The following is a 24382-nucleotide window of genomic DNA, read 5'->3' on the forward strand; positions in this document are numbered from 1 at the left end:
AACTAAGTTTTGCCCCACATACCTACTGTCTTGAAGGGACTGTTTCGTTTCCCTTTTCTATGTACTAAGTGCGCTGAGAAGGTGTATTTTCTTCTGCACCCACCATTCATCTGCACACAAACACTCACATAGGCATATCAGGTCAGAGTAATTTTTCTATCAAGGAAAGCTGTTTTTTTATCATTACTCCTTGAGACCTCAGTCCATCACTGACACACAGGTAATCTCAATTTCACTAGAGTGAAATAACAAGGTGACTCATGGGACAAATCACAAGAAGTGCTTTGCTGGAGGAATCCCGTCGTCAGGAGTGACTTGCTGATCATTCTGTACCTGGCTGGGACCCGATTTCCACGTCCTGTGTAGGATCTGTTGGATATGAGGGCTGATCAGGAATTTGGGAGAATGATGGCTGGACTAGAGTAGGCTGGTTTGCCTTTGGCAACTTAAGGAAATTTCTCTCTCACAGGGGAAGCCCCAAGAATACTGTGTTACTGTTCTGCCTTATGAACACCCTTACCATGCCAACTTTACAGGCATTGAGAACAGATTTCCATCAATCCATAACCTGCGAGAGCAAATGCAGAGGAGTAATAAGAAATGTGGTGGTTTGGTTTGGTTTGTTGACTTAAGTGAAGGGGCCTTCTTTTGTAAATGTGGTGCCCTTTATTCAAAAGTATGAGCACTCCTGGCGTGTGTCAGTATGTTACTTGGGTGGATTTTATTTGGGAACCTGCTTTGTCGTGTCTTTGAGCAGATGAATTACTCAGCCTTTTCACAACTGGATTTTCAGTCACAGAATCACAGAATGGTTGAGGTTGGAAGGGTCCTCTGGAGGTCACCTGGTTGAACCCCCCTGTTTTTTCCTTAGGTCTTGATGTTTGCTTTTTGCTTGGGCTTTCTGATGCCTTGATTAAACCACATGGTATTTCTGTGAGATGCTTAAGAGAGGCATTATGCCCACCTTAAAAATAAATTGCTGGACCAGAGTGAAATGCTTTATCTTCTCCACAGCTGGATATTAAGGTGATGGCAGAACAGGCAGGAAACCCACTGAGGGATTCAGGTTCTAAGCACAGGCGCTTGATACCGTTTGGGATGCCCTGGGTTATCCTGTGTGGGCTGCTGCTGCCACCTCAGAAGAACATGAGCCTCCTGTTGCTCTTCCCGTGTATCTCCCTGCTTTGCACGGGAGTTTGGGTGCTCTTTCATGTCCAAAATGCTGGAAAAGCTGCCTGTATTTGGGCCCCGTAATCTTAGCCACCCAGCAGGAAGGTACTGCAATTCAGTATTACCCTGTGTCTTCATTTCTTTCCTGTTTTTACCTTGGTACCCGTTCCCATGGCAGTGAAAGCCGTACCTGGCATATATGCCCAGACTGCACAGAGATAACATTATATAATATTATATAATGTATTATATAACATCATACAATAACATTAACTTTGCTTTGAGATGCTTGACAGGCTTGTCTGTCTTATGTCCTTTCAAAGCTGTAGACCCTGCAGTTTGCGCAGGAGGGCAGGGCTGGTGAGGTGAAAGTACTGCGTTTGCCCTGTGGAACTCTTGCTTTGGGCAGGGGCAGCTAGCAGGAGAAGAGAGGAGAGGAGGAGAAAAGAGTGTCAAACGAGAAAGGGAGGAAGCAGAGGCAGAGCTGTGGGGGAAGAGACTTTACGGAGTATGCGGAGAAGCAGAGAGGACTGGAGGAAAGGATGGGGTAGGGAAGCATGGCTGTACAGGGAAGAGAGCGCTGAATGCACTGGAAGATAGAAACAGTCTGGAGGGCAGTAATGGAACGGGAGCTGGGGATAAAGGAGAGGGTGTGAGAGTTCCACTGGGAGTATAAAACCTGAAGCACACTGCAGGAAGAAGTAAGTAGCCTGAAGGGGAAAAGGGACGAAAGAAGAATTATTTGTGTGCATCCCTATGTGGAGATTTAATATGAGCGGCTGAAGGGATCATTGTGATTTTATATGATGGCTTGAAAGGATGTGATGAATGAGGCATTAGAAATAGTGTACCCACAGGGATCAAATGATGTCACTCCAGAAGAGGACTGAATTCACAGAATCAACTAGGTTGGAAAGGACCTGGAAGATCATCCAGTCCAACCATTAACCTAACATGGACAGTTCCCAACTACGCCAGATCCCTCAGCGCTATGTCAGCCCGACTCTGAAACACCTCCAGGGATGGGGACTCCACCACCTCCCTGGGCAGCCCATTCCAACGCCCAACAACCCCTTCTGGAAAGAAATGCTTCCTAATATCCAGTCTAAACCTTCCCTGGTGCAACTTGAGGCCATTCCCTCTTGTCCTATCGCTTGTTACTCGGTTCAAGAGACTCATCCCCAGCTCTCTGCACCCTCCTTTCAGGGAGCTGTAGAGGGCGGTGAGGTCTCCCCTCAGCCTCCTCTTCTCCAGACTAAACCCCCCCAGTTCCCTCAGCCGCTCCTCGTACGACCTGTGCTCCAGACCCTGCACCAGCTCCGTTGCCCTTCTCTGGACACGCTCGAGTCATTCAATGTCCTTTTTGTAGTGAGGGGCCCAAAACTGAACACAGGAATCGAGGGGCGGCCTCCCCAGTGCCAGTACAGGGGTGAGATCCCTTCCCTGTCCCTGCTGGCCACGCTATTGCTGACACAAGCCAGGATGCCATTGGCCTTCTTGGCCCCCTGGGCACACTGCTGGCTCCTGTTCAGCCGGCTATCAACCCCCCCAGGTCCCTCTCTGACTGGCAGCTCTCCAGCCACTCCTCCCCAAGCCTGTAGCGCTGCTGGGGGTTGTTGTGGCCCAAGGGCAGCCCCCGGCATTTGCCCTTATTGACACTCCCCCAGTTGGCCTCAGCCCATGGCTCCAGCCTGTCCAGGTCTCTCTGCAGAGCCTCCCTGCCCTCGAGCAGATCAACACTCCCACCCAGCTTGGTGCCATCTGCAAACTGACTGAGGGTGCACTCGATCCCCTCGTCTAGATCATCAATAAAGGTGTTAAACAGGAGTGGCCCTAAAACCGAGCCCTGGGGGACACCACTCGTGACCGGCCGCCAACCGGATTTAACTCCGTTCACCACAACTCTTTGGGCCCGGTCATCCTGACAGTCTCTTACCCAGCAAAGTGTGCAATCATCGAAGCCTCGAGCAGCCAGTTTTGCTGGGAGAATTGTGACAGTTGGATTCCTTTCGTTAGGTGAAATTCCAGTTTGGATCTCACCTGAGAGAAAATCAATGAGAGGGTGAGGAATCTCCTCACCTCAACGGAGACCAAGCAGCGGCTCACGACTGTGCGTGTTAACATTACAGGTCAAGAGCCACCAGTGCTGACCTGACAGTGTCTCCTGATTATCTGCCCTTTCTGGCATGTCAGGATTTTTGCCCATTTAGCTACCGTTCTACCCTGAGTCCATACATATGCCTGTTTAGTTGTTGGTAGACAGTTATCTGCCTGACAAAGCTGGCCATGTCCAAGAATGCTCTGTTGCTATGGAGTGCCACGGAGCAGAGGCTAGAAGGGATGTCTTGGCTTTCCATTTGTGAATGAGAACAGTGGTGCTGTCTGAGACATCAGAAGAAAACATATAAATTTAAATAGCACTTGGGACCTCAGAGACAAAGGAATAAACAGCTGTGTCAGTATAAGCCCACCGCCATTGACCAGAGAACGGGTGAATCACTGTATTTGTTCTCTTTTTCTGGCTACAGTAATAATAGTTGGTCCAACAGGACATTGCCGCTCTCTACAGTCCACGTGCCTCTTTTCCCCGTGTCTTCCAAAAAGGCTACTGCAGCCGTGCTGTTCAGCACTGGCATAGGGAAGGCTCTTTCAGTCTGTCACTGATTATTATTTCAGTGACAAATCCAAGCCTGAGGTATTTATTTCACAGTCAAGGGAAGGGCTATAGATCCAAATCACTGATCCTCCCTCCCTCCCTCCCTCCCTCCCTGCCTGCCTCTTCTATACAGGCTATGAGTGGGAATTGCCCACCTCAGATGGCAGAAGTGACAGAATTTTTGCTCCTACTCTCTAACATCTTGTGTTGTAAAACAGCCTAAACACGAAGGCTGTAAGATTAATAACCCTGTAGGGGTTAGCTGGTAAGTGATCTTGTATGAGTCAGGCTTTCAGGATAAGGCTCTTCATTTCACTTAAGTAGCTTTCCATTGTTTAGCTAATTGGTAGCATCTGTTTATAGTTTCGAGTGACACAAACATTGGAAGCCTTGGTTAGCCTTGCGCTAGCCTGAAGGAACCACCCTAGAGGAAAGAAGGGGAATGTATGAACGAGGATGAATGAATCAGCATTGCTAGCCCCATGCAAGATGCAGAAATTGAATTAACATTTCATTTCACTTTCTAGTTCTACAGACTGCGTTATTCAACACCTCTGGCAGTAAAGAGGCACGTGGCTCACAGCTCCCTAATTAGTTGCAAGTTTAAAGTGTTTACAGGGGTAGGATCGGATGTTTCAACGGGGGAAATTTACATCACCAAACCCCAAGCCCTCAGATGGTATTTCCCACTAAATTTATCTATATTTATCTGGTAATTTGCCTGTAGCATGATTGCCCACTGTTCGTTTCAGTGCCTGAAATGGCATTTGCTAATCTGTTTATATGTGCAATACAGCAGTGGGAAAACTCAATATCCAGTCATAAACTTGTTCAGCAAGAATTTGAGAATGAGAGGAGGTGGAAAACTGCACAACTGATACTTCAGGCACAGCATCACAAAAGAATTTTCTGTAATACACGGTGCTTACTGTGATAGATACTTAGCTTCCACTCTCAACTGGAAGTCCTATTTTTCCCCCAGGCAACACTGTATGCCAATCCCTGTAAGAACATAAGAGTTTATTTTCACTCTTCAAACTCTGTGACAGTGTCCCTCATGCCATCCTCAGTTGGAGACATGTGGATTGGATGGATGAACCACTCGGGGGATAAGGAATTGGCTGGGTGGCCGCACTCAAAGAGTGACGGTCAACAGCTCGGTATCTGAGTGGAGAGTGGTGACGAGCGGTGTTCTTCAGGGGTCGGTATTGGGACTGGCCCTGTTTAACATCTTTGTCAGTGACGTGGGCAGTGGCATTGAGTGCACCCTTGGCAAGTTCAGTGATGACACCAAGCTGTGTGGTGCGGTTAACACACTGGAGGGAAGGGATGTGCCATCCAGAGGGATGCTGGCAGGCTTGAGAGGTGGGCCAGGGTGAACCTCATGAAGTTCAACAAGGCCGAGTGGAAGGTCCTGCACACGGGTTGGGGCAATCCCAAGCACAAACACAGGCTGGGCAATGATGAGTGGATTGAGAGCAGCCCTGCAGAGAAGAACTTGGGGGTGTTAGTGGATGGAAAACTGACTGTGAGCCAGCAATGTGCACTCACAGCCCAGAAAGCCAACTGTGTCCTGGGCCGCACCAAGAGACATGTGGCCAGCAGGGCGAGGGAGGGGATTCTCCCCCTCTACTCCATCTTGTGAGACCCCACCTGCAGTGCTGTGTCCAGCTCTGGGGCCCCCAACATAAAAAGGACGTGGACCTGCTCGAGTGGGTCCAGAGGAGGCCACAGAGATGATCAGGGGGCTGCTGAAGCACCTCCCCTGTGAGGACAGGCTGAGAGAGTTGGGGTTGTTCAGCCTGGAGAGGAGAAGGCTCCAGGGAGACCTTATAGTGGCCTTCCAGTACTTAAAGGGGGCCTATGAGAAAAATGGGGAGGGACTCTTTATCAGGGAGTGTGGTGGTAGGATGAGGAGTAATGGTTTTTAACTGAAAGGAGGTAGATCTAGATTAGGAATTAGGAAGAAATTCTTTCCTGTGAGGGCGGTGAGACACTGCAACAGGTTGCCCAGAGAAGCTGTGGCTGCCCCCTCCCTGGCAGTGTTCAAGGCCAGGTTGGACGGGGCTCTGAGCAACCTGGTCTGGTGGAAGGTGTCCTGGCTCGTGAGAGGGGTGTTGGAACTAGATTATCTTTAAGATCCCTTCCAACCCCAACCATTATAGGATTCTATGAAACAGGAGGGAGAGCAATAAAACCCATGAACCTCCTATTAGGAAGTGCTACACATAAAAGACAGGCAGCAAAGCCAGGATTTATCTATTTGTGAGCATGATGGCAGCTGCTGTTGTCCTGTCTTCCTACTGTGTCTGACCTCAAACACTGAAGAACAAAATTCGTGATGAAATCGAACAACGGTTTCTTTTTTCTCACCAGCACTGGTATTTTCCAGTGAGGAAGTCTGTTTTGTGCAGTCGTCCTAATACTCGGTGTAGTTTATCTGTGTAGTACTTTGGCACAGTTTATGCAGGAATGACTCTGAGATTGAGAAATGACCCTGCAGCATATGAGAAACATAGAGGAATGGGTTCCTAGGGAGTCTTCTGTTCTCTGACTCACAGCAGCCCTTTGTAAAGCTGACTGCTACTTAAGTACATAAAACAGTTCTCTGGTGATAAAAAGCTTGTAACCCCAAAGAATCCCGTTATATTCAGAACAGCTAGGTCTATCAGTCAGAGACTGTTTTTCTCTCAACCTTTAGGTGGCGAGAGAGGTCCAGTGAATTTCTTTTGGTGTTTCTTTTGGCCCTGGCTTGCTAAAATAAGGTTCAATAATCCAACTCTCCAGCAGGCTACAAGGGACAGAGGAGTGTCTGTTGCCCTGGACTGGTTCAACTCTAGGAAACAAGTAAAAGGTTTACTTTGGACTATATGTTTTTATCCACTCTCTTGAAAATAAGCAATGAATTAACTTCAGGTGTCTTTGCTAGGGAGCTTCTATGATGTCCTTGAAAGAGAGTCTGTCTGTCTGAGGCGTTCCCTGTACAACAACTCAAAGGAGTAAAGTCATTTTTAGCAGAGAGGTAAGCAGCCTAAGCCTTAGCCTTTTGGTATCCTGCGTTTATTACAGATCCGGAAAGATTATAAGTGAGCCATGGCATCAGCAAGAGAAACTGTAGTGACAATAGTCTAAGCAATCCTATTTCCTCATTCTGGAACTGCAGGTGATTGCTGACTGCCATCTCTTTTCTGGCTTTAGCTGTCCAGTCACTTAAACTCAGACTCTAAACTCAGGGTTCTGGAAAGGATGTATGAAATTCACCAGTTTTCCTCTCTTATCAGTTTTGTGTTTGTGCATGAAAACAATTTTTAAAGTCTGCCAATAGCTGCCCTACTATAAAATCCACAGGGTGGGTGTCTCCTTCACTTGTGTGCTTTGGTCAGCATGAAAGATGGATTCTGCATTGGGAATTCTGTGTAGCATTTCTGATTAGGTTTTCAAAGAGGGCGGGTGTTAAGCTATTAAAGTTTAGTGTATGCCATATGCCATATACAGAGAGTGGAAATAAGCCCTTAGACTTTGGAGAAGAAATCAGTGCTGAAATGATGGAGAGCGGTATTGGCTCTGGCAAGGTCTTGGTCTAGCAAAGACCAGCCTTCTCAAGTGAGTAGTACTGGTTGATTTGGACAGAACAACATGTCCTGCAAAAGCTGGCCCCATGCTGATCTAGAGATTCAGCAGGACAGCTGACAAGCACCTGGGATGCTCGGGCATTGACTGACGCCAGGCGCAGATGCAGTACATCTGACGAGCATGTATCATGCTGGCACGGCTACAGTGAACCTTTAGAATCAAGCATGGCCAGGCAAAAACCAAACCAAAACCCCTAGTACGAATCTGCTGGCATTTGAGAAAGGAGTGTTTAGTCACTGTGTTTGGCCTTTAAAATCTTAATGAAATGTGCTAATGTAAAATTAGAATATGCACATGGATTCTGCAATTGTTAACTGCTTAATTTACATAGACTGCTTTATAGGAGTTTCAATGAGTTGAAGGATGAGATCATCTGCTGATTGATTTGATGGCTATGTGCAACTATAATGCCTCAGAACTGGGACATAAGAAAAGAAAAAAAGTGTGGAAATGTGACCCTGGAAAGAAATGGGACACTGCAAATATGGCATCTTACTCTTCACAGAATGTAATACAGCAGAAGAAGTTTTTGAGAAAAAGGTGAAAATAATCCAAATCCTTCTGAGAACCAGTTTTGCCATAAAGCTCAGTAAAGTCAAGGGACCTGCACAAGAGATAGTTTTTTGGAGTAAAATGGGAAGATGGACATCGTCAGATTCCGATGGAGGTGATCAATAAGATAATAGCTCTGTACCCAACAACTAACAGAAAGGAGACACAAGCTTTCTTGGGTGCTGTGGGTTTCTGGAGAATGCACATTCCAAATTACAGTGAGATTGTCAGCCCTCTCTATCTAGTGACTCGGAAAAAGAATGATTTTGTATGGGGCTCAGAGCAGCAACAGGCTTTTGAGCAAATTAAGCAGGAAATAATTCATGGAGTAGCCCTCGGGCCAGTTCAGACAGGGCAAGATGTTAAAAATGTGCTTTACGCTGCAGCCGGGAAGAATGGCCCTACCTGGAGTGTCTGGCAGAGAGCACCAGGGGAGACTCGGGGTCGACCCCTGGGATTTGGGGTCAGGGATACAGAGGATCAGAAGACTGCTACACTCCAACTGCAAAGGAGATACTGGCAGCATATGGAGGGGTTCGAGCTGCTTCAGAGGTGATGGGGACTGAAGCACAGCTTCTCCTGGCACCCCGACTGCCAGTGCTGTGCTAGAGGGAGTGTCCCCTCTACACACCGTGCAACTGATGCCTCGTGGAGTAAATGGGTGGCACTTATCACACAGCAGGCTCAGATAGGGAGCCCCAGTCACCCAAGAATAGTATAAGTGATCACAACTTGGCCAGAAAGCAAAGATTTTGGAATGGCTCCAGAGGAAGAGGTAGCACATGCTGAAGAGGCCCCACCATATAATAAACTACTGGATAACGAGGAGCGATATGCCCTGTTTACCGACGGGTCCTGTCGCATTGTGGGGAAACAGCGAAGGTGTAAGGCAGCTGTGTGGAGCCCTATTCGACCCCTTGTTTGATAAGTGCAGCTGTGTGGAGCCCTATTCAACCCCTATTCGACCCCTTGTCCCTCTAGCACAGCACTGGCAGTCGGGGTGCCAGGAGAAGCTGTGCTTCAGTCCCCATCACCTCTGAAGGAGCTCGAACCCCTCCATATGCTGCCAGTATCTCCTTTGCAGTTGGAGTGTAGCAGTCTTCTGATCCTCTGTATCCCTGACCCCAAATCCCAGGGGTCGACCCCGAGTCTCCCCTGGTGCTCTCTGCCAGACACTCCAGGTAGGGCCATTCTTCCCGGCTGCAGCGTAAAGCACATTTTTAACATCTTGCCCTGTCTGAACTGGCCCGAGGGCTACTCCATGAATTATTTCCTGCTTAATTTGCTCAAAAGCCTGTTGCTGCTCTGAGCCCCATACAAAATCATTCTTTTTCCGAGTCACTAGATAGAGAGGGCTGACAATCTCACTGTAATTTGGAATGTGCATTCTCCAGAAACCCACAGCACCCAAGAAAGCTTGTGTCTCCTTTCTGTTAGTTGTTGGGTACAGAGCTATTATCTTATTGATCACCTCCATCGGAATCTGACGATGTCCATCTTCCCATTTTACTCCAAAAAACTATCTCTTGTGCAGGTCCCTTGACTTTACTGAGCTTTATGGCAAAACTGGTTCTCAGAAGGATTTGGATTATTTTCACCTTTTTCTCAAAAACTTCTTCTGCTGTATTACATTCTGTGAAGAGTAAGATGCCATATTTGCAGTGTCCCATTTCTTTCCAGGGTCACATTTCCACACTTTTTTTCTTTTCTTATGTCCCAGTTCTGAGGCATTATAGTTGCACATAGCCATCAAATCAATCAGCAGATGATCTCATCCTTCAACTCATTGAAACTCCTATAAAGCAGTCTATGTAAATTAAGCAGTTAACAATTGCAGAATCCATGTGCATATTCTAATTTTACATTAGCACATTTCATTAAGATTTTAAAGGCCAAACACAGTGACTAAACACTCCTTTCTCAAATGCCAGCAGATTCGTACTAGGGGTTTTGGTTTGGTTTTTGCCTGGCCATGCTTGATTCTAAAGGTTCACTGTAGCCGTGCCAGCATGATACATGCTCGTCAGATGTACTGCATCTGCGCCTGGCGTCAGTCAATGCCCGAGCATCCCAGGTGCTTGTCAGCTGTCCTGCTGAATCTCTAGATCAGCATGGGGCCAGCTTTTGCAGGACATGTTGTTCTGTCCAAATCAACCAGTACTACTCACTTGAGAAGGCTGGTCTTTGCTAGACCAAGACCTTGCCAGAGCCAATACCGCTCTCCATCATTTCAGCACTGATTTCTTCTCCAAAGTCTAAGGGCTTATTTCCACTCTCTGTATATGGCATATGGCATACACTAAACTTTAATAGCTTAACACCCGCCCTCTTTGAAAACCTAATCAGAAATGCTACACAGAATTCCCAATGCAGAATCCATCTTTCATGCTGACCAAAGCACACAAGTGAAGGAGACACCCACCCTGTGGATTTTATAGTAGGGCAGCTATTGGCAGACTTTAAAAATTGTTTTCATGCACAAACACAAAACTGATAAGAGAGGAAAACTGGTGAATTTCATACATCCTTTCCAGAACCCTGAGTTTAGAGTCTGAGTTTAAGTGACTGGACAGCTAAAGCCAGAAAAGAGATGGCAGTCAGCAATCACCTGCAGTTCCAGAATGAGGAAATAGGATTGCTTAGACTATTGTCACTACAGTTTCTCTTGCTGATGCCATGGCTCACTTATAATCTTTCCGGATCTGTAATAAACGCAGGATACCAAAAGGCTAAGGCTTAGGCTGCTTACCTCTCTGCTAAAAATGACTTTACTCCTTTGAGTTGTTGTACAGGGAACGCCTCAGACAGACAGACTCTCTTTCAAGGACATCATAGAAGCTCCCTAGCAAAGACACCTGAAGTTAATTCATTGCTTATTTTCAAGAGAGTGGATAAAAACATATAGTCCAAAGTAAACCTTTTACTTGTTTCCTAGAGTTGAACCAGTCCAGGGCAACAGACACTCCTCTGTCCCTTGTAGCCTGCTGGAGAGTTGGATTATTGAACCTTATTTTAGCAAGCCAGGGCCAAAAGAAACACCAAAAGAAATTCACTGGACCTCTCTCGCCACCTAAAGGTTGAGAGAAAAACAGTCTCTGACTGATAGACCTAGCTGTTCTGAATATAACGGGATTCTTTGGGGTTACAAGCTTTTTATCACCAGAGAACTGTTTTATGTACTTAAGTAGCAGTCAGCTTTACAAAGGGCTGCTGTGAGTCAGAGAACAGAAGACTCCCTAGGAACCCATTCCTCTATGTTTCTCATATGCTGCAGGGTCATTTCTCAATCTCAGAGTCATTCCTGCATAAACTGTGCCAAAGTACTACACAGATAAACTACACCGAGTATTAGGACGACTGCACAAAACAGACTTCCTCACTGGAAAATACCAGTGCTGGTGAGAAAAAAGAAACCGTTGTTCGATTTCATCACGAATTTTGTTCTTCAGTGTTTGAGGTCAGACACAGTAGGAAGACAGGACAACAGCAGCTGCCATCATGCTCACAAATAGATAAATCCTGGCTTTGCTGCCTGTCTTTTATGTGTAGCACTTCCTAATAGGAGGTTCATGGGTTTTATTGCTCTCCCTCCTGTTTCATAGAATCCTATAATGGTTGGGGTTGGAAGGGATCTTAAAGATAATCTAGTTCCAACACCCCTCTCACGAGCCAGGACACCTTCCACCAGACCAGGTTGCTCAGAGCCCCGTCCAACCTGGCCTTGAACACTGCCAGGGAGGGGGCAGCCACAGCTTCTCTGGGCAACCTGTTGCAGTGTCTCACCGCCCTCACAGGAAAGAATTTCTTCCTAATTCCTAATCTAGATCTACCTCCTTTCAGTTAAAAACCATTACTCCTCATCCTACCACCACACTCCCTGATAAAGAGTCCCTCCCCATTTTTCTCATAGGCCCCCTTTAAGTACTGGAAGGCCACTATAAGGTCTCCCTGGAGCCTTCTCCTCTCCAGGCTGAACAACCCCAACTCTCTCAGCCTGTCCTCACAGGGGAGGTGCTTCAGCAGCCCCCTGATCATCTCTGTGGCCTCCTCTGGACCCACTCGAGCAGGTCCACGTCCTTTTTATGTTGGGGGCCCCAGAGCTGGACACAGCACTGCAGGTGGGGTCTCACAAGATGGAGTAGAGGGGGAGAATCCCCTCCCTCGCCCTGCTGGCCACATGTCTCTTGGTGCGGCCCAGGACACAGTTGGCTTTCTGGGCTGTGAGTGCACATTGCTGGCTCACAGTCAGTTTTCCATCCACTAACACCCCCAAGTTCTTCTCTGCAGGGCTGCTCTCAATCCACTCATCATTGCCCAGCCTGTGTTTGTGCTTGGGATTGCCCCAACCCGTGTGCAGGACCTTCCACTCGGCCTTGTTGAACTTCATGAGGTTCACCCTGGCCCACCTCTCAAGCCTGCCAGCATCCCTCTGGATGGCACATCCCTTCCCTCCAGTGTGTTAACCGCACCACACAGCTTGGTGTCATCACTGAACTTGCCAAGGGTGCACTCAATGCCACTGCCCACGTCACTGACAAAGATGTTAAACAGGGCCAGTCCCAATACCGACCCCTGAAGAACACCGCTCGTCACCACTCTCCACTCAGATACCGAGCTGTTGACCGTCACTCTTTGAGTGCGGCCACCCAGCCAATTCCTTATCCCCCGAGTGGTTCATCCATCCAATCCACATGTCTCCAACTGAGGATGGCATGAGGGACACTGTCACAGAGTTTGAAGAGTGAAAATAAACTCTTATGTTCTTACAGGGATTGGCATACAGTGTTGCCTGGGGGAAAAATAGGACTTCCAGTTGAGAGTGGAAGCTAAGTATCTATCACAGTAAGCACCGTGTATTACAGAAAATTCTTTTGTGATGCTGTGCCTGAAGTATCAGTTGTGCAGTTTTCCACCTCCTCTCATTCTCAAATTCTTGCTGAACAAGTTTATGACTGGATATTGAGTTTTCCCACTGCTGTATTGCACATATAAACAGATTAGCAAATGCCATTTCAGGCACTGAAACGAACAGTGGGCAATCATGCTACAGGCAAATTACCAGATAAATATAGATAAATTTAGTGGGAAATACCATCTGAGGGCTTGGGGTTTGGTGATGTAAATTTCCCCCGTTGAAACATCCGATCCTACCCCTGTAAACACTTTAAACTTGCAACTAATTAGGGAGCTGTGAGCCACGTGCCTCTTTACTGCCAGAGGTGTTGAATAACGCAGTCTGTAGAACTAGAAAGTGAAATGAAATGTTAATTCAATTTCTGCATCTTGCATGGGGCTAGCAATGCTGATTCATTCATCCTCGTTCATACATTCCCCTTCTTTCCTCTAGGGTGGTTCCTTCAGGCTAGCGCAAGGCTAACCAAGGCTTCCAATGTTTGTGTCACTCGAAACTATAAACAGATGCTACCAATTAGCTAAACAATGGAAAGCTACTTAAGTGAAATGAAGAGCCTTATCCTGAAAGCCTGACTCATACAAGATCACTTACCAGCTAACCCCTACAGGGTTATTAATCTTACAGCCTTCGTGTTTAGGCTGTTTTACAACACAAGATGTTAGAGAGTAGGAGCAAAAATTCTGTCACTTCTGCCATCTGAGGTGGGCAATTCCCACTCATAGCCTGTATAGAAGAGGCAGGCAGGGAGGGAGGGAGGGAGGGAGGGAGGGAGGATCAGTGATTTGGATCTATAGCCCTTCCCTTGACTGTGAAATAAATACCTCAGGCTTGGATTTGTCACTGAAATAATAATCAGTGACAGACTGAAAGCTTTGGCTGCAACTTAGGGAGAAAAGGAGACTTTAAGGCCTTTGGAAGAAGGGGCTAGCGACTCACAATGATTACAAAGATGCTGTGAGGATATGCAGGGCAGAAATCAGGAGGTCTAAAGCCCAGCTGGAAAATAATCTGGGTTCAGCAATCAAGGACAACAAGAAGTGTTTCTTTAAGTATGTCAACAGCAAAAGAAAGACCAGGGAGAGCCTCCATCCCCTGCTAGATGCAGGAGGAAACACGGCAGCGAGTGATAAGGAGAAGGCTGAGGTGCTTAATGCCTTCTTTGCCTCAGCCTTTAATAACAGGACTAGCTGTACTGAGGGAATCCAGCCTCCTCAGCCAGAAGACAGAGACTGGGAGAACGACCCCTCCACAATCCAGGAGGAGATAGTCAGTGACCTGCTGCATCACACAGTCTATGGGGCCGGATGGGATACACCCGAGGGTGCTGAAGGAGCTGGCTGGGGTGCTTGCCAAGCCACTTTCCATCATTTACCAGCAGTCCTGGCTGACTGGGGAGGTCCCGACAGATTGGAAATGTGATGCCTATCTATAAGAAGGGTCGGAAGGATGATCTGGGAAATTACAGGCCTGTCAGCTTGACTTCAGTGGCTGGGAAGCTGATGGAGCAGCTCATCCTGAGTACCATCACACAACACATGAGGGACAGCCAGATGCTCAGGCGCAGTCAGCATGGGTTTGTGAAAGGCAGGTCCTGCTTGACAGACCTGATCTCCTTCTACGACAGGGCGACCTGATTATTGGGTGAGGGAAAGGCTGTGGATGTTGTCTACCTTGAGATAAGGCCTTTGACACCATTTCCCACAGCATTCTCCTGGTGAAACTGGCTGCTCATGTCTTGGATGGGCACACGCTTTGCTGGGGAAAAAACTGTCAGGATGGCCGGGCCCAAAGAGTTGTGGTGAACGGAGTTAAATCCAGTTGGTGGCTGGTCACGAGTGGTGTCCCCCAGGGCTCGGTGTTGGGGCCACTCCTGTTTAACATCTTTATTGATGATCTAGACGAGGGGATCGAGTGCACCCTCAGTCAGTTTGCAGGTGACCCCAAGTTGGGTGGGAGTGTTGATCTGCTCGAGGGCAGGGAGGCTCTGCAGAGAGACCTGGACAGGCTGGAGCCATGGGCTGAGGCCAACTGTGTGAGTGTCAATAAGGGCAAATGCCGGGGGCTGCCCTTGGGCCACAACAACCCCCAGCAGCGCTACAGGCTTGGGGAGGAGTGGCTGGAGAGCTGCCAGTCAGAGAGGGACCTGGGGGGGTTGATTGACAGCTGGCCGAACAGGAGCCAGCAGTGTGCCCAGGGGGCCAAGAAGGCCAATGGCATCCTGGCTTGTGTCAGCAATAGCGTGGCCAGCAGGGACAGGGAAGGGATCTGACCCCTGTACTGTCACTGGGGAGGCCGCCCCTCGATTCCTGTGTTCAGTTTTGGGCCCCTCACTCCAAAAAGGACATTGAATGACTCGAGCGTGTCCAGAGAAGGGCAACGAAGCTGGTGCAGGGTCTGGAGCACAGGTCGTACGAGGAGCGGCTGAGGGAACTGGGGGTGTTTAGTCTGGAGAAGAGGAGGCTGAGGGGAGACCTCATCGCCCTCTACAGCTCCCTGAAAGGAGGGTGCAGAGAGCTGGGGATGAGTCTCTTGAACCAAGTAACAAGCGATAGGACAAGAGGGAATGGCCTCAAGTTACGCCAGGGAAAGTTCAGGCTAGATATTAGGGAGTATTTCTTTTACAGAATGGGTTGTTGGGCGTTGGAATGGGCTGCCCAGGGAGGTGGTGGAGTCCCCATCCCTGGAGGTGTTCAAGATTAGGGTTGATTTAGAGCTTAAGGATATGCTGTAGGTGGGAACTGTGCTAGGAGAACGGTTGGACTGGATGATCTCCAGGGTCCTTTCCAACCCAGATGATTCTGTGAAATTCTGTGAAATATGCAATGTATTGGTATTTCTCAACAGGTGATAACTGCGAGTTGAGAAGGAGTTTGACTTCACCCTGGCTTTCATCAGCTTTGTGGGCAAATGATCTTCAAACTTTGAGAATTCTGAGCCTGAGTGGCATCCCAGCTCAGGGAAGATGCTAGTGACAGCCTGCTGTGATCTAAGAGAGCTCAGAGGGTCTTGCTTAGAGCTGTTATTTGCAGTGTCCAAGATAATTGACTCTCCTCAGGTACTTTTCCATTTCATCCCAAATTGGATGATGGAATATTCTGGTACTTTCTACCAGTTGTGCAAGCCCAGAACTTTTTAGATTTTGGAGTTGTGCTATCACCTCCTTTGGGCCACAACCCAAGTATGGATGTACTAGGCTGTCAGGAGGTCTTGATTGTTCCTATTGTTCTTAAGCAGTAAGAGAGGGGGGCAGAAACCAAGTGGACTAATGGAGGCCTTAATGCTCCAGTCCCCTGCCTTTGTCATTGTTCTCAAATGGTAGGAGAGGAGGGGACAGAAATGAAGTGGACTACGGGCACCTTAAGCTCTGGTCTACTGCCTTTCCCAATCTATTTGAGTTGTCATGTGGCCTGTTCCCAAGCAACAGGAGAGCTGGGAATCAGGAGCGTTAGGGGAGTGCCTTTATGTTCTAGTTCTGTACCTTTCCCTATTTATCTTGGGTTGGCGTGTGACCCAAGTGGGGAAAAATTGCACTAAGCACTGAGCAGCCTGAGAGGCAGGGGGGTAGCAGCACCCAGGGCAATTTCTTGGCAGCAGCCTGTAGAGAAGCCCCTCAGATCTGTGCTAGATTTCTGTTTGTAGAACAAGTGTAAGGATTTTATCTGCTTTCAGCGTTGTTTTCACTATGATGGGGTCACTGAACAGGTCCGTTGCTGGATAGTTGGTGGCTGAAGTTCTCTTGTGGGGATTAATATGATGATTCACATATTCCATCAACACTGAGAGGGACACATAATCACCTTTCTGCAAAGTATACTGCCATATCTTACCCTACAGTGGTAGCTCAAAGGTAGCATCTTTGCTGATGTTATTCCAGCTGTGTGGGTACTGTATTTCCACCAGCCCCATCTTCCACTTGCCTGAGGACTCAAGGCACCTCACCACCTCTACAGTAAAGTTGATGCTGGTGTATTGTGGAGGGATGCCAGTGCTGGCATTGCTGGACAGTATGAAGTTCTACAATCCCCCATCTGCCAATTTTTCCTTTTTCCCCTGCTCTGCTGCCAATCACTAGATGTTGTGGATGTGGGAGGTGCCTGCCCAAATGTCAGACTTGTGGAGGCATCCCTGCCACTTCTCCAGCAGCTGTTTTCTTTCTTCCTGTGGATTCTGTACTCATCAAGACTCATTTTTTGAAGTTCTTCAGGGTAAAATATCCCCTCAATTGTTTTGTGATTATTATCTGTGAAGTAATATGCAGGCAGCTGTCCTCACAATTTCAGCTACTGTGAACTCATAACCTTTCTTAAATCTCCCTTTCATTTGAGACTCCCTAATGCAGTCTCCCTTTTTGAGCAGAGGTGCATATTCTTTCATTTTAAACACAACGCCATATATGGTTTTCCAGAGAGTTTAAAGTGTTTGTGTCCACTAGCCTGATAGCTTGGTGGAAGTTACGGTTATAGTTCTTTATGGACTTTAACAATGCATCAACATAGCAAGAAGTGTGGCATGTTGTAAAATGTCTCCTCACCTTGATTTTGAGCATCTTGTAAAAATGACAGAGGCTTTTACTTCATTATTAGTAACACATGGTGAACATGATCTGCTTTAACAGTTTAAAGGCTGGTTTAAAAATTATTTTCCCTAGTCTGTCTCTAATTTCTTAGACTTGCACTGCCTTCTAAAAATGTTTTTAAAGCCCCGCTACCTCAGAACATGTTTTGCCTTTTGGATCAATGGCTAAGACAAGCTTGGATAGTATGTCTATCACTGATAAGATGTACTAAACACCATCATTATGATGGCAAACTGTTGCATATCCACCAAGTCTGCTTCCCATGGTGCATCCACCTCCGGCATAACCACCTGTTTCTTTTGAAGTGCTTTCTTGCTGCCTTGTATAAGCTATAGGTATCCTGGTTTGCAAGCCAGATTGTCACTTGGCTTCTGTTGAGATCAGCAATTCACCTTTTAGAAGCTTCAGAAAGGAGATTTATACCCCCAAAGCTTCCCACCTCCCCAGAGGGACAGTAGATCTCTGCTAACAGAAGCTGTGGCATAGAGGTCTACTCACATGCTATTACACACGCTTATGAAAGGAAACACTGGACTATCAATTTAACTCAAGTACAAAGAAACTTTGCTAAAAGGGTGTGAAGGGTGTTCATTGCCAGTCAGACTTCTCCAGGCTTTTTTCTAGAACACTGCTGTCACTTCTTTCTTTGTCTGCTGCAGGCCCCAACAGGAAGGCAGACGAGTCATGGCATGCTCCCAGTTCCCCCTCACGCAGTCAGACAGAGCTTCCTGAAACCTTTTGTAAGGTCACGAATCTAAGGAACAGGCAACATACATAGCAGCAGCCTGTACCCCATAGTGGTCTTCCAGGTAGCTAGAAGATGCCCCATAACCATGGGCAAAGGGAGCTTCCCCTATCACCCGCCCTCTCTGTGTGACACTTGCCTCCAAATCCAGTCTGTGGTTCACAAGTCATTGACTGGTTCTTCTGGTTCACATGGCTGTTTGGGATATTCCTTTAAGGTGTTTTCCTTCTTGGTCCAGCTCACAGGGTCAGTGTTTGCATGTGACAGGATTTACATTAGGGGCCCCTTGGTAGCATCCTGGGAGAGGTCCATGGCCCTCAGGCACATTCCAAGATGTCTACCCCACCACCCTTTTGGTGTCCCTCTGTCCTTTTCAAGTTCCCCCCACCCCAGACATTTGGTGCTTGTTATGCAGCCAAGTAAAGTGCAGGACTCTGAGCATTAGCTCTTATTAAAGAATGTTTTACCTATTTTATACCTTTGCTTTCAGGGCTATATATATTTCTGTATCTTGATAAATCTGCATATGTTATCTATTCTATAGTGTAGGATAGTAGTAATACCTATATCATGTAGTGTAATGTATAATGTATCTACGTACAGTCAAATGATATATTTATAAACATTTATGCACTCCTTTCTAGTTATAAGTATATATGTATATTATATATATTGTTGTGGTGTGTTAGCCTCAGCCATCCACCAGCTGCCCACTCAGTCACTCTCATGCCTCTTCAATAGGATGGGAGCCAAAAAATAAGATGGGAGAGCTCATGGGTTGAGATAGGGGTTGAGATCACTGACCAATTACTGTCATAGGCAAAGCAGACTCGACTTGGGGAAAATTAATTTACTGCAAACTAAAAATAGAGTTAGATGGTGAGAAGCAAAATCTAAAACACCTTCCCACCTAATCCCCATTCTTCCCAGATTCAACTTCACTCCTTCATTGCTGACTCTTCTACCTCCATCCCACTCTGAGTCACACAGGGGAATGGGGATTAAGGTCAATCCATAACAGCTCCTCTCTGATGCTCTTTCCTCCTCACACATTTTTCTGAATTGTGGTGACAATATAGGTTTTCTGGGGCAAATAGAGATTGTTGAGAACAGTGTGATGTTTGACAAACCCTACGAGGAGTGGTGGGTCCAAAAAGACGCATCTCGTTTATTCAAGTTTTTTCCTTTGCTGATAGCCAATCGAGATACTGACTTCCAGAAGGAGTATTTATAAACAGATCATGGCCTATCCCCATTACACCTTCCACTTTTTAAGCATGCAGTACTGGTCTGGTGGTCAAGGTGCTGTGATGTGGTTGCTGTTCCTTGCCTGGTCTGCCCCCTGTTCCCTGGCAATCCTATCTTCCTTGTGCACTGCAATCCACCAAGTGCTGCCAGGTGTTGGGCAAGGAAAAGCTGCAGGCAGAAAACATGGAAAAAGGAAAAATAGGAAAATTCTGCCTAGCTCTAGCTCTGCACAGCTCTGCATGCTCCATACATAGTTTGGCATCTCGCTGGATGCCAGGAGATGCTCCAAGGTACATAGCCAAACAGGGCCTGAAACTGTAACTCAGAGGAGGGACCTAAACATGAAACTGGAGGAGCAGTTGTTTGTGTCTTTGAAGATCTCAAACTGGGCAGTTTCTGTTGTTATCAGGGAATATTACAGGACAAGCAAACTGCATGCGTCATAACTGTTTTTACACAGCTCCTGAGGAGCTGATACAGCTGACCTGTGCATGTTGACAGACCTGTGTAGGTTTACATCTAGGTGCTTTCTGTTCTCAGTGTTAAGAGTCAACTACAAGTCCCTCAGTATTTCAGCAGGAATGCACGAGTGGATAACCTTGTCTTCCATGACTTAAAGCCACGCATGCTATTTAAAATGCAGGGTCCAATCCTGTGACAGCTTCTGCAGCCCCAAAGGCCCTATGGGAACATAACATGGTGTAAAAGGCCAAAACCTGCAGGTACTTTTCTGATGGGAGACTCTCCACCAGTCTCCAAAGCTTCCAGACCTAGGCTATGGAGAAAAGGATGCACTGCCCATGCAGGATGTTTGCACATATATGGAAGATACATACTCAGAATATTGTGCCAAGAAAAGCATCCTTGAACTTAATAGTACCTTCAGTGTATGGTTTGGTCTCTTGATAGTGAATAGATGGCAAAACAGCACCATCAACCCCTGCTTAGTTGAATCTGATCCATATAAATAAACTATAAATAAATAATCACCTGCTTAGCATGTGTTTAATAGCATACTCCCAACCCAGCTCACCCCCAGTTAGAGGGCTTTTTTGCAATCTCAGCACTTAAGCATTTATTTTATTGGAAGAGGAGAGTAATTCTTGCCAAAGCTACAGCTGAGTCACTAGTGAAGATAACATAAATCCTAAATTCAACCAGTTTTGATTTTCTTCTTCTAGCTAAAGGAACTTAATATGCTACAGTGAGGAGAGAATGTTAGGCTAAAACAAGAGGAAAGAGAGAAATTATTTATTTAGAACTTTTTAGTAACACTGTTTGCAGTACATCATAACAGGGTGACTACATAATGGGGTGATCATAAAAGGGTGATTTAAAAAAGCAAAGAAAAGACAAAGCATAGATTATAGGCTAGTTGTGGAAACCAGTGGGTTTTTTCCTTCCATAAGCAAAGCTGTACAAATAAAGACTGTCTCATACTACTTCCGCAAAGGTAAAAGATTGATTTACTCAATCTGTACATTTTCTTTATTTTGTATAAACATACCAATACTTAGATTAACACTTCCATATAGTTTACAATGTTTAATTTAAATACAGTATTATGTGTCATTGACTTGTTGATTTAAGGTGCTATTTATCAAAAACTACAGTAACTGTTTTCTTAATCAGTTCTTTGGCACACTTATGGTTTATTTAAATACAAAAGTGTAGAATTGAATTGAGTATATAACACTGCAGGAACTTGAAGGGGTTTTTTGTTAGATATGAGGGCAGTTTTAGGTTTACCACAACCTTATTTACAAACAAAGAACTGTATATGAATTTCAGTTTACATATAAAATGGCTAATTAATGTGCAAGGCAAAAAAATTTGTTACAGCAACTCCTCGCTTGAGAGAGTGATTTTTGCACCATGGAAATCTTATAGAAAATGTTTCAGAAAATGGAGATTTCTTATAAGGAAGTTCGTGGTGCTTCTTATGCTATAGCAAACCACCTGAAGACATGACTTTCTGAGTCCAGAAATGCTTCATAAGATACGGTTTAGCTGAAATGTTGGCACTGTAGTAGTGTTGCAGCTAGAGACTTGCATGTTCAACTGGCAAACCAAGGAGCAAACCCCCAACCAGTCTGTATAAAAGCTTCATGACAGTGGCTTCTTTGTAGAAAAAGTTATGCCTCCTATATTCTTGATTCTATATCTGGTTTTATTCCAAGGAGGAAAGTTTCAGAACTTGTACTATGCATTGCTATATAGTCTATTTTCATCTTCATGACCTCTGACTACTTTTGGGCTGATTAATATTTGCTTAGAGTCAAAGGTGATCAACAGTGAACAGACTTATTTCTTCTTCTTATGGAAATGTATTAGGAGGCCATCAAAGTGGACCTAAATTGGTAAAGTATCACTTTACATAAATTCTTCAAATCCCAGAAGACCAAACCCACAGCAATTTATTTCACATCTGAAGGCCAATCCCAGCAGCTGGCGTTCACATGAAAGGCAAAGGGACACCTAGCTACACAAACACTGAAAATTCTTGCAAGCCCAATTATTTCACAGCTGAAGAAAAATGAAACCCTGTTCACAGTAAAACACTTATCACAAGGCTTTTCTTGTCTGTTCCTCCCTGAATCAACCAAGTGGTATTCTCTCAGCTGCAGAAATGAGTATTTTGGCACGTGATCAAGTTACAGTAGGTGTCAAGTGCAGTGCAATCTGTTTAGAAGGCAAGGATGTTAAAAGGGATTTCATACAGGCGTTTTTTAATGGGGGTAAGATGTGAAATGCTGTGCAACTCCTGAGTAAAACACATCTGGCTGTCCCAGCTAAGATACCCACTTACAAGCATGCTGATTCCAAAGAGGCATTTCATAGCCTCATCAATAGTGTATATTCCTGGGGGAGGGTAGGGTGAGGTGGAAATGTATTTTACAACGGTCCTTTTCTTAACCTATCAGCAAGGACTAGAAGTGGTGAGTTCAAATTGATGGGAGAGGTGATGAGAAGGAGGCAAAACTGGTAACATCAGATCACAGTCTGCTGTAGTAAATCAAATGCACATGAGATGTAATTCATTCTCAATTATCCTTTAAGCTTTTTGAAATATTGCATATGGCCATGCCCCTTAGTGCTCCTGTTTTACCTGAAAGCTACTGGCTTTAGAACTGAGATGTCTGCGTGAAGGATATGGTGTCAAACTTATCTACAGCAAATCCTCCATTGACGTATGATTTCTTGGCTTCTGTTTCATCATTATCAAGTACTGTTGTTTCCAAGGCAAAAGGATTGACTATGTTGACTTCAGCGGTGACATCCATCTGCTCCAGCTCCTTTTTAGAGAGCTTCTCCACTATTCCTGTACCAAAGGCATCTCCCAAGACATTCACCATTGTTCTGAATCGATCCCTACAGAATAAAGATGTTGTCAGACAAACCATTCTGCATGTGACTTAGAAAATTCTTTTACTAAAAGTAAGCTACTCTAACAAATGAAGAGCTGTTGTTTTTCTTTTTTTCCCCCAGTGCAGATTTGGAGTAATTCTGTAATTAAAAGGAAAAAAAATCATGTAGAACAAGAAACAGAATTTTCCCCACATGTGTTTGAAGAAACCTGGAGTCACTGTAACAACAAATTACTTTGTACAGGGTGTGCAAAACTGCAAGTCATGTCACTAGCCTGCTACTTTTTTAATAAATTACCGATTACACAGTAATCACATTGCTGTGGACAGTCTCCAAAAATGTTGTAGGGATCACTTCTCAGGCCCTGAAGTATGCTACACAGCTGGTTCTCTTTGTGATGAGACTGCTCTTGTTGGGAGGAGAGACTGTGGGGTACAGCAGAAGAGTCTGCATTGTGCCTTTTGTCTTTCTAACAGTCATTTCCTCAGCCAGAGGAGCACCTAGCCCAGTATCTTCAGTATTGTGGCCCAAACACTGGGAATGGGAAAGGCTATCTTCTGTCAGCTTCTCCGTGTTAAGGGGTTGAAGTACAAAGTTGTATTCAACAAGTCACTTAAAGGAATACAATACTGCTGTACTTTTGATTTTTCTCCCAACAGAAGTGTGACTCATGGGCTTTAAAAATCTGCCACCACTTGGCAGAGGAGCAACAAAACCATGCGATATAGCAAAGTTTGAAAACTGACATGGAAGTAAGGTAGGAACAGTGGAAGGTAATGCTTCCCTGTTTTTCTTTTCAGCTACATGGCACTGCAAGGGCTTTGTGGCAGAATGAGTTGCTCTGTCTGTGCAAACATGTCAAAGTGGGTATATTCACAAATAGAAGGGACTACAAAAAACAACAGTGAAGTGAATCGGCATGTCTCATATACATATTCTTCTACTACAGCTGCTGAACCCCAGTGCTAAAAAGTGCCCATGTGTTCTCCATGTGGAAAGAAAATATATGGTGGGGAAAGGAAGAGAGATGGGTAAAGTAAAATTCTGGTAGGATCAGTGTGACAAGCAAGGAAATCAACAGCACTGGAAACTCATCTTTCATAATACCTCTATTCTCAAAATTTTTCTATTCTTCATTAAAAACATGAAAGTACTCCTCAAGCCTGTGTAATAAAACCTTGGCATGTTCAGAATTAACTAGAGGATTGTTAATGAGCCACTACTAGCAGGTTGCAAAATAATACATTTTAGGCAATAAGTACAAAAGGTGGAAGTGTTAATCTACGTGACATCATGACACGCATTCCATCTGCTGAGGTGTAAAATGCACTGGCAATGATCCCTGGTACATAAAATTAATCTTTAATTTGCTTTACACAGCAAGACATCTTAATCTGAAAAAAAATCTCAATTAGAATCACAAACAGCTTGCATTTTTTGTCTTTCATGGTGGAACAGTTAGCTTCCATGTATTTGTACTGTGCGTAAGAATCACGTGAATTGTAGACTTTCAAAGTG

General features: G+C 45.6%; 1 protein-coding gene across 2 annotated transcripts in view; it reads right to left on the bottom strand.

Annotated features, from left to right (window-relative positions):
* Window positions 1-20708: 20708 nt before the first annotated feature.
* SLC1A1 (solute carrier family 1 member 1) overlaps window positions 20709-24382 on the bottom strand; it is a 56879-nt gene continuing 53205 nt past the window's right edge. For both annotated transcript variants that reach the window (XM_074931306.1, XM_074931305.1), the window contains one exon: window positions 20709-22867. In XM_074931306.1, coding sequence (XP_074787407.1) covers window positions 22621-22867 — 247 coding nt within the window. In that variant the 3' untranslated portion in view covers window positions 20709-22620. The remainder of the gene's footprint in view (window positions 22868-24382) is intronic.

The sequence above is a fragment of the Athene noctua genome, chromosome Z (assembly GCF_965140245.1).
Source record: "Athene noctua chromosome Z, bAthNoc1.hap1.1, whole genome shotgun sequence".
Taxonomy (NCBI): domain Eukaryota; kingdom Metazoa; phylum Chordata; class Aves; order Strigiformes; family Strigidae; genus Athene; species Athene noctua.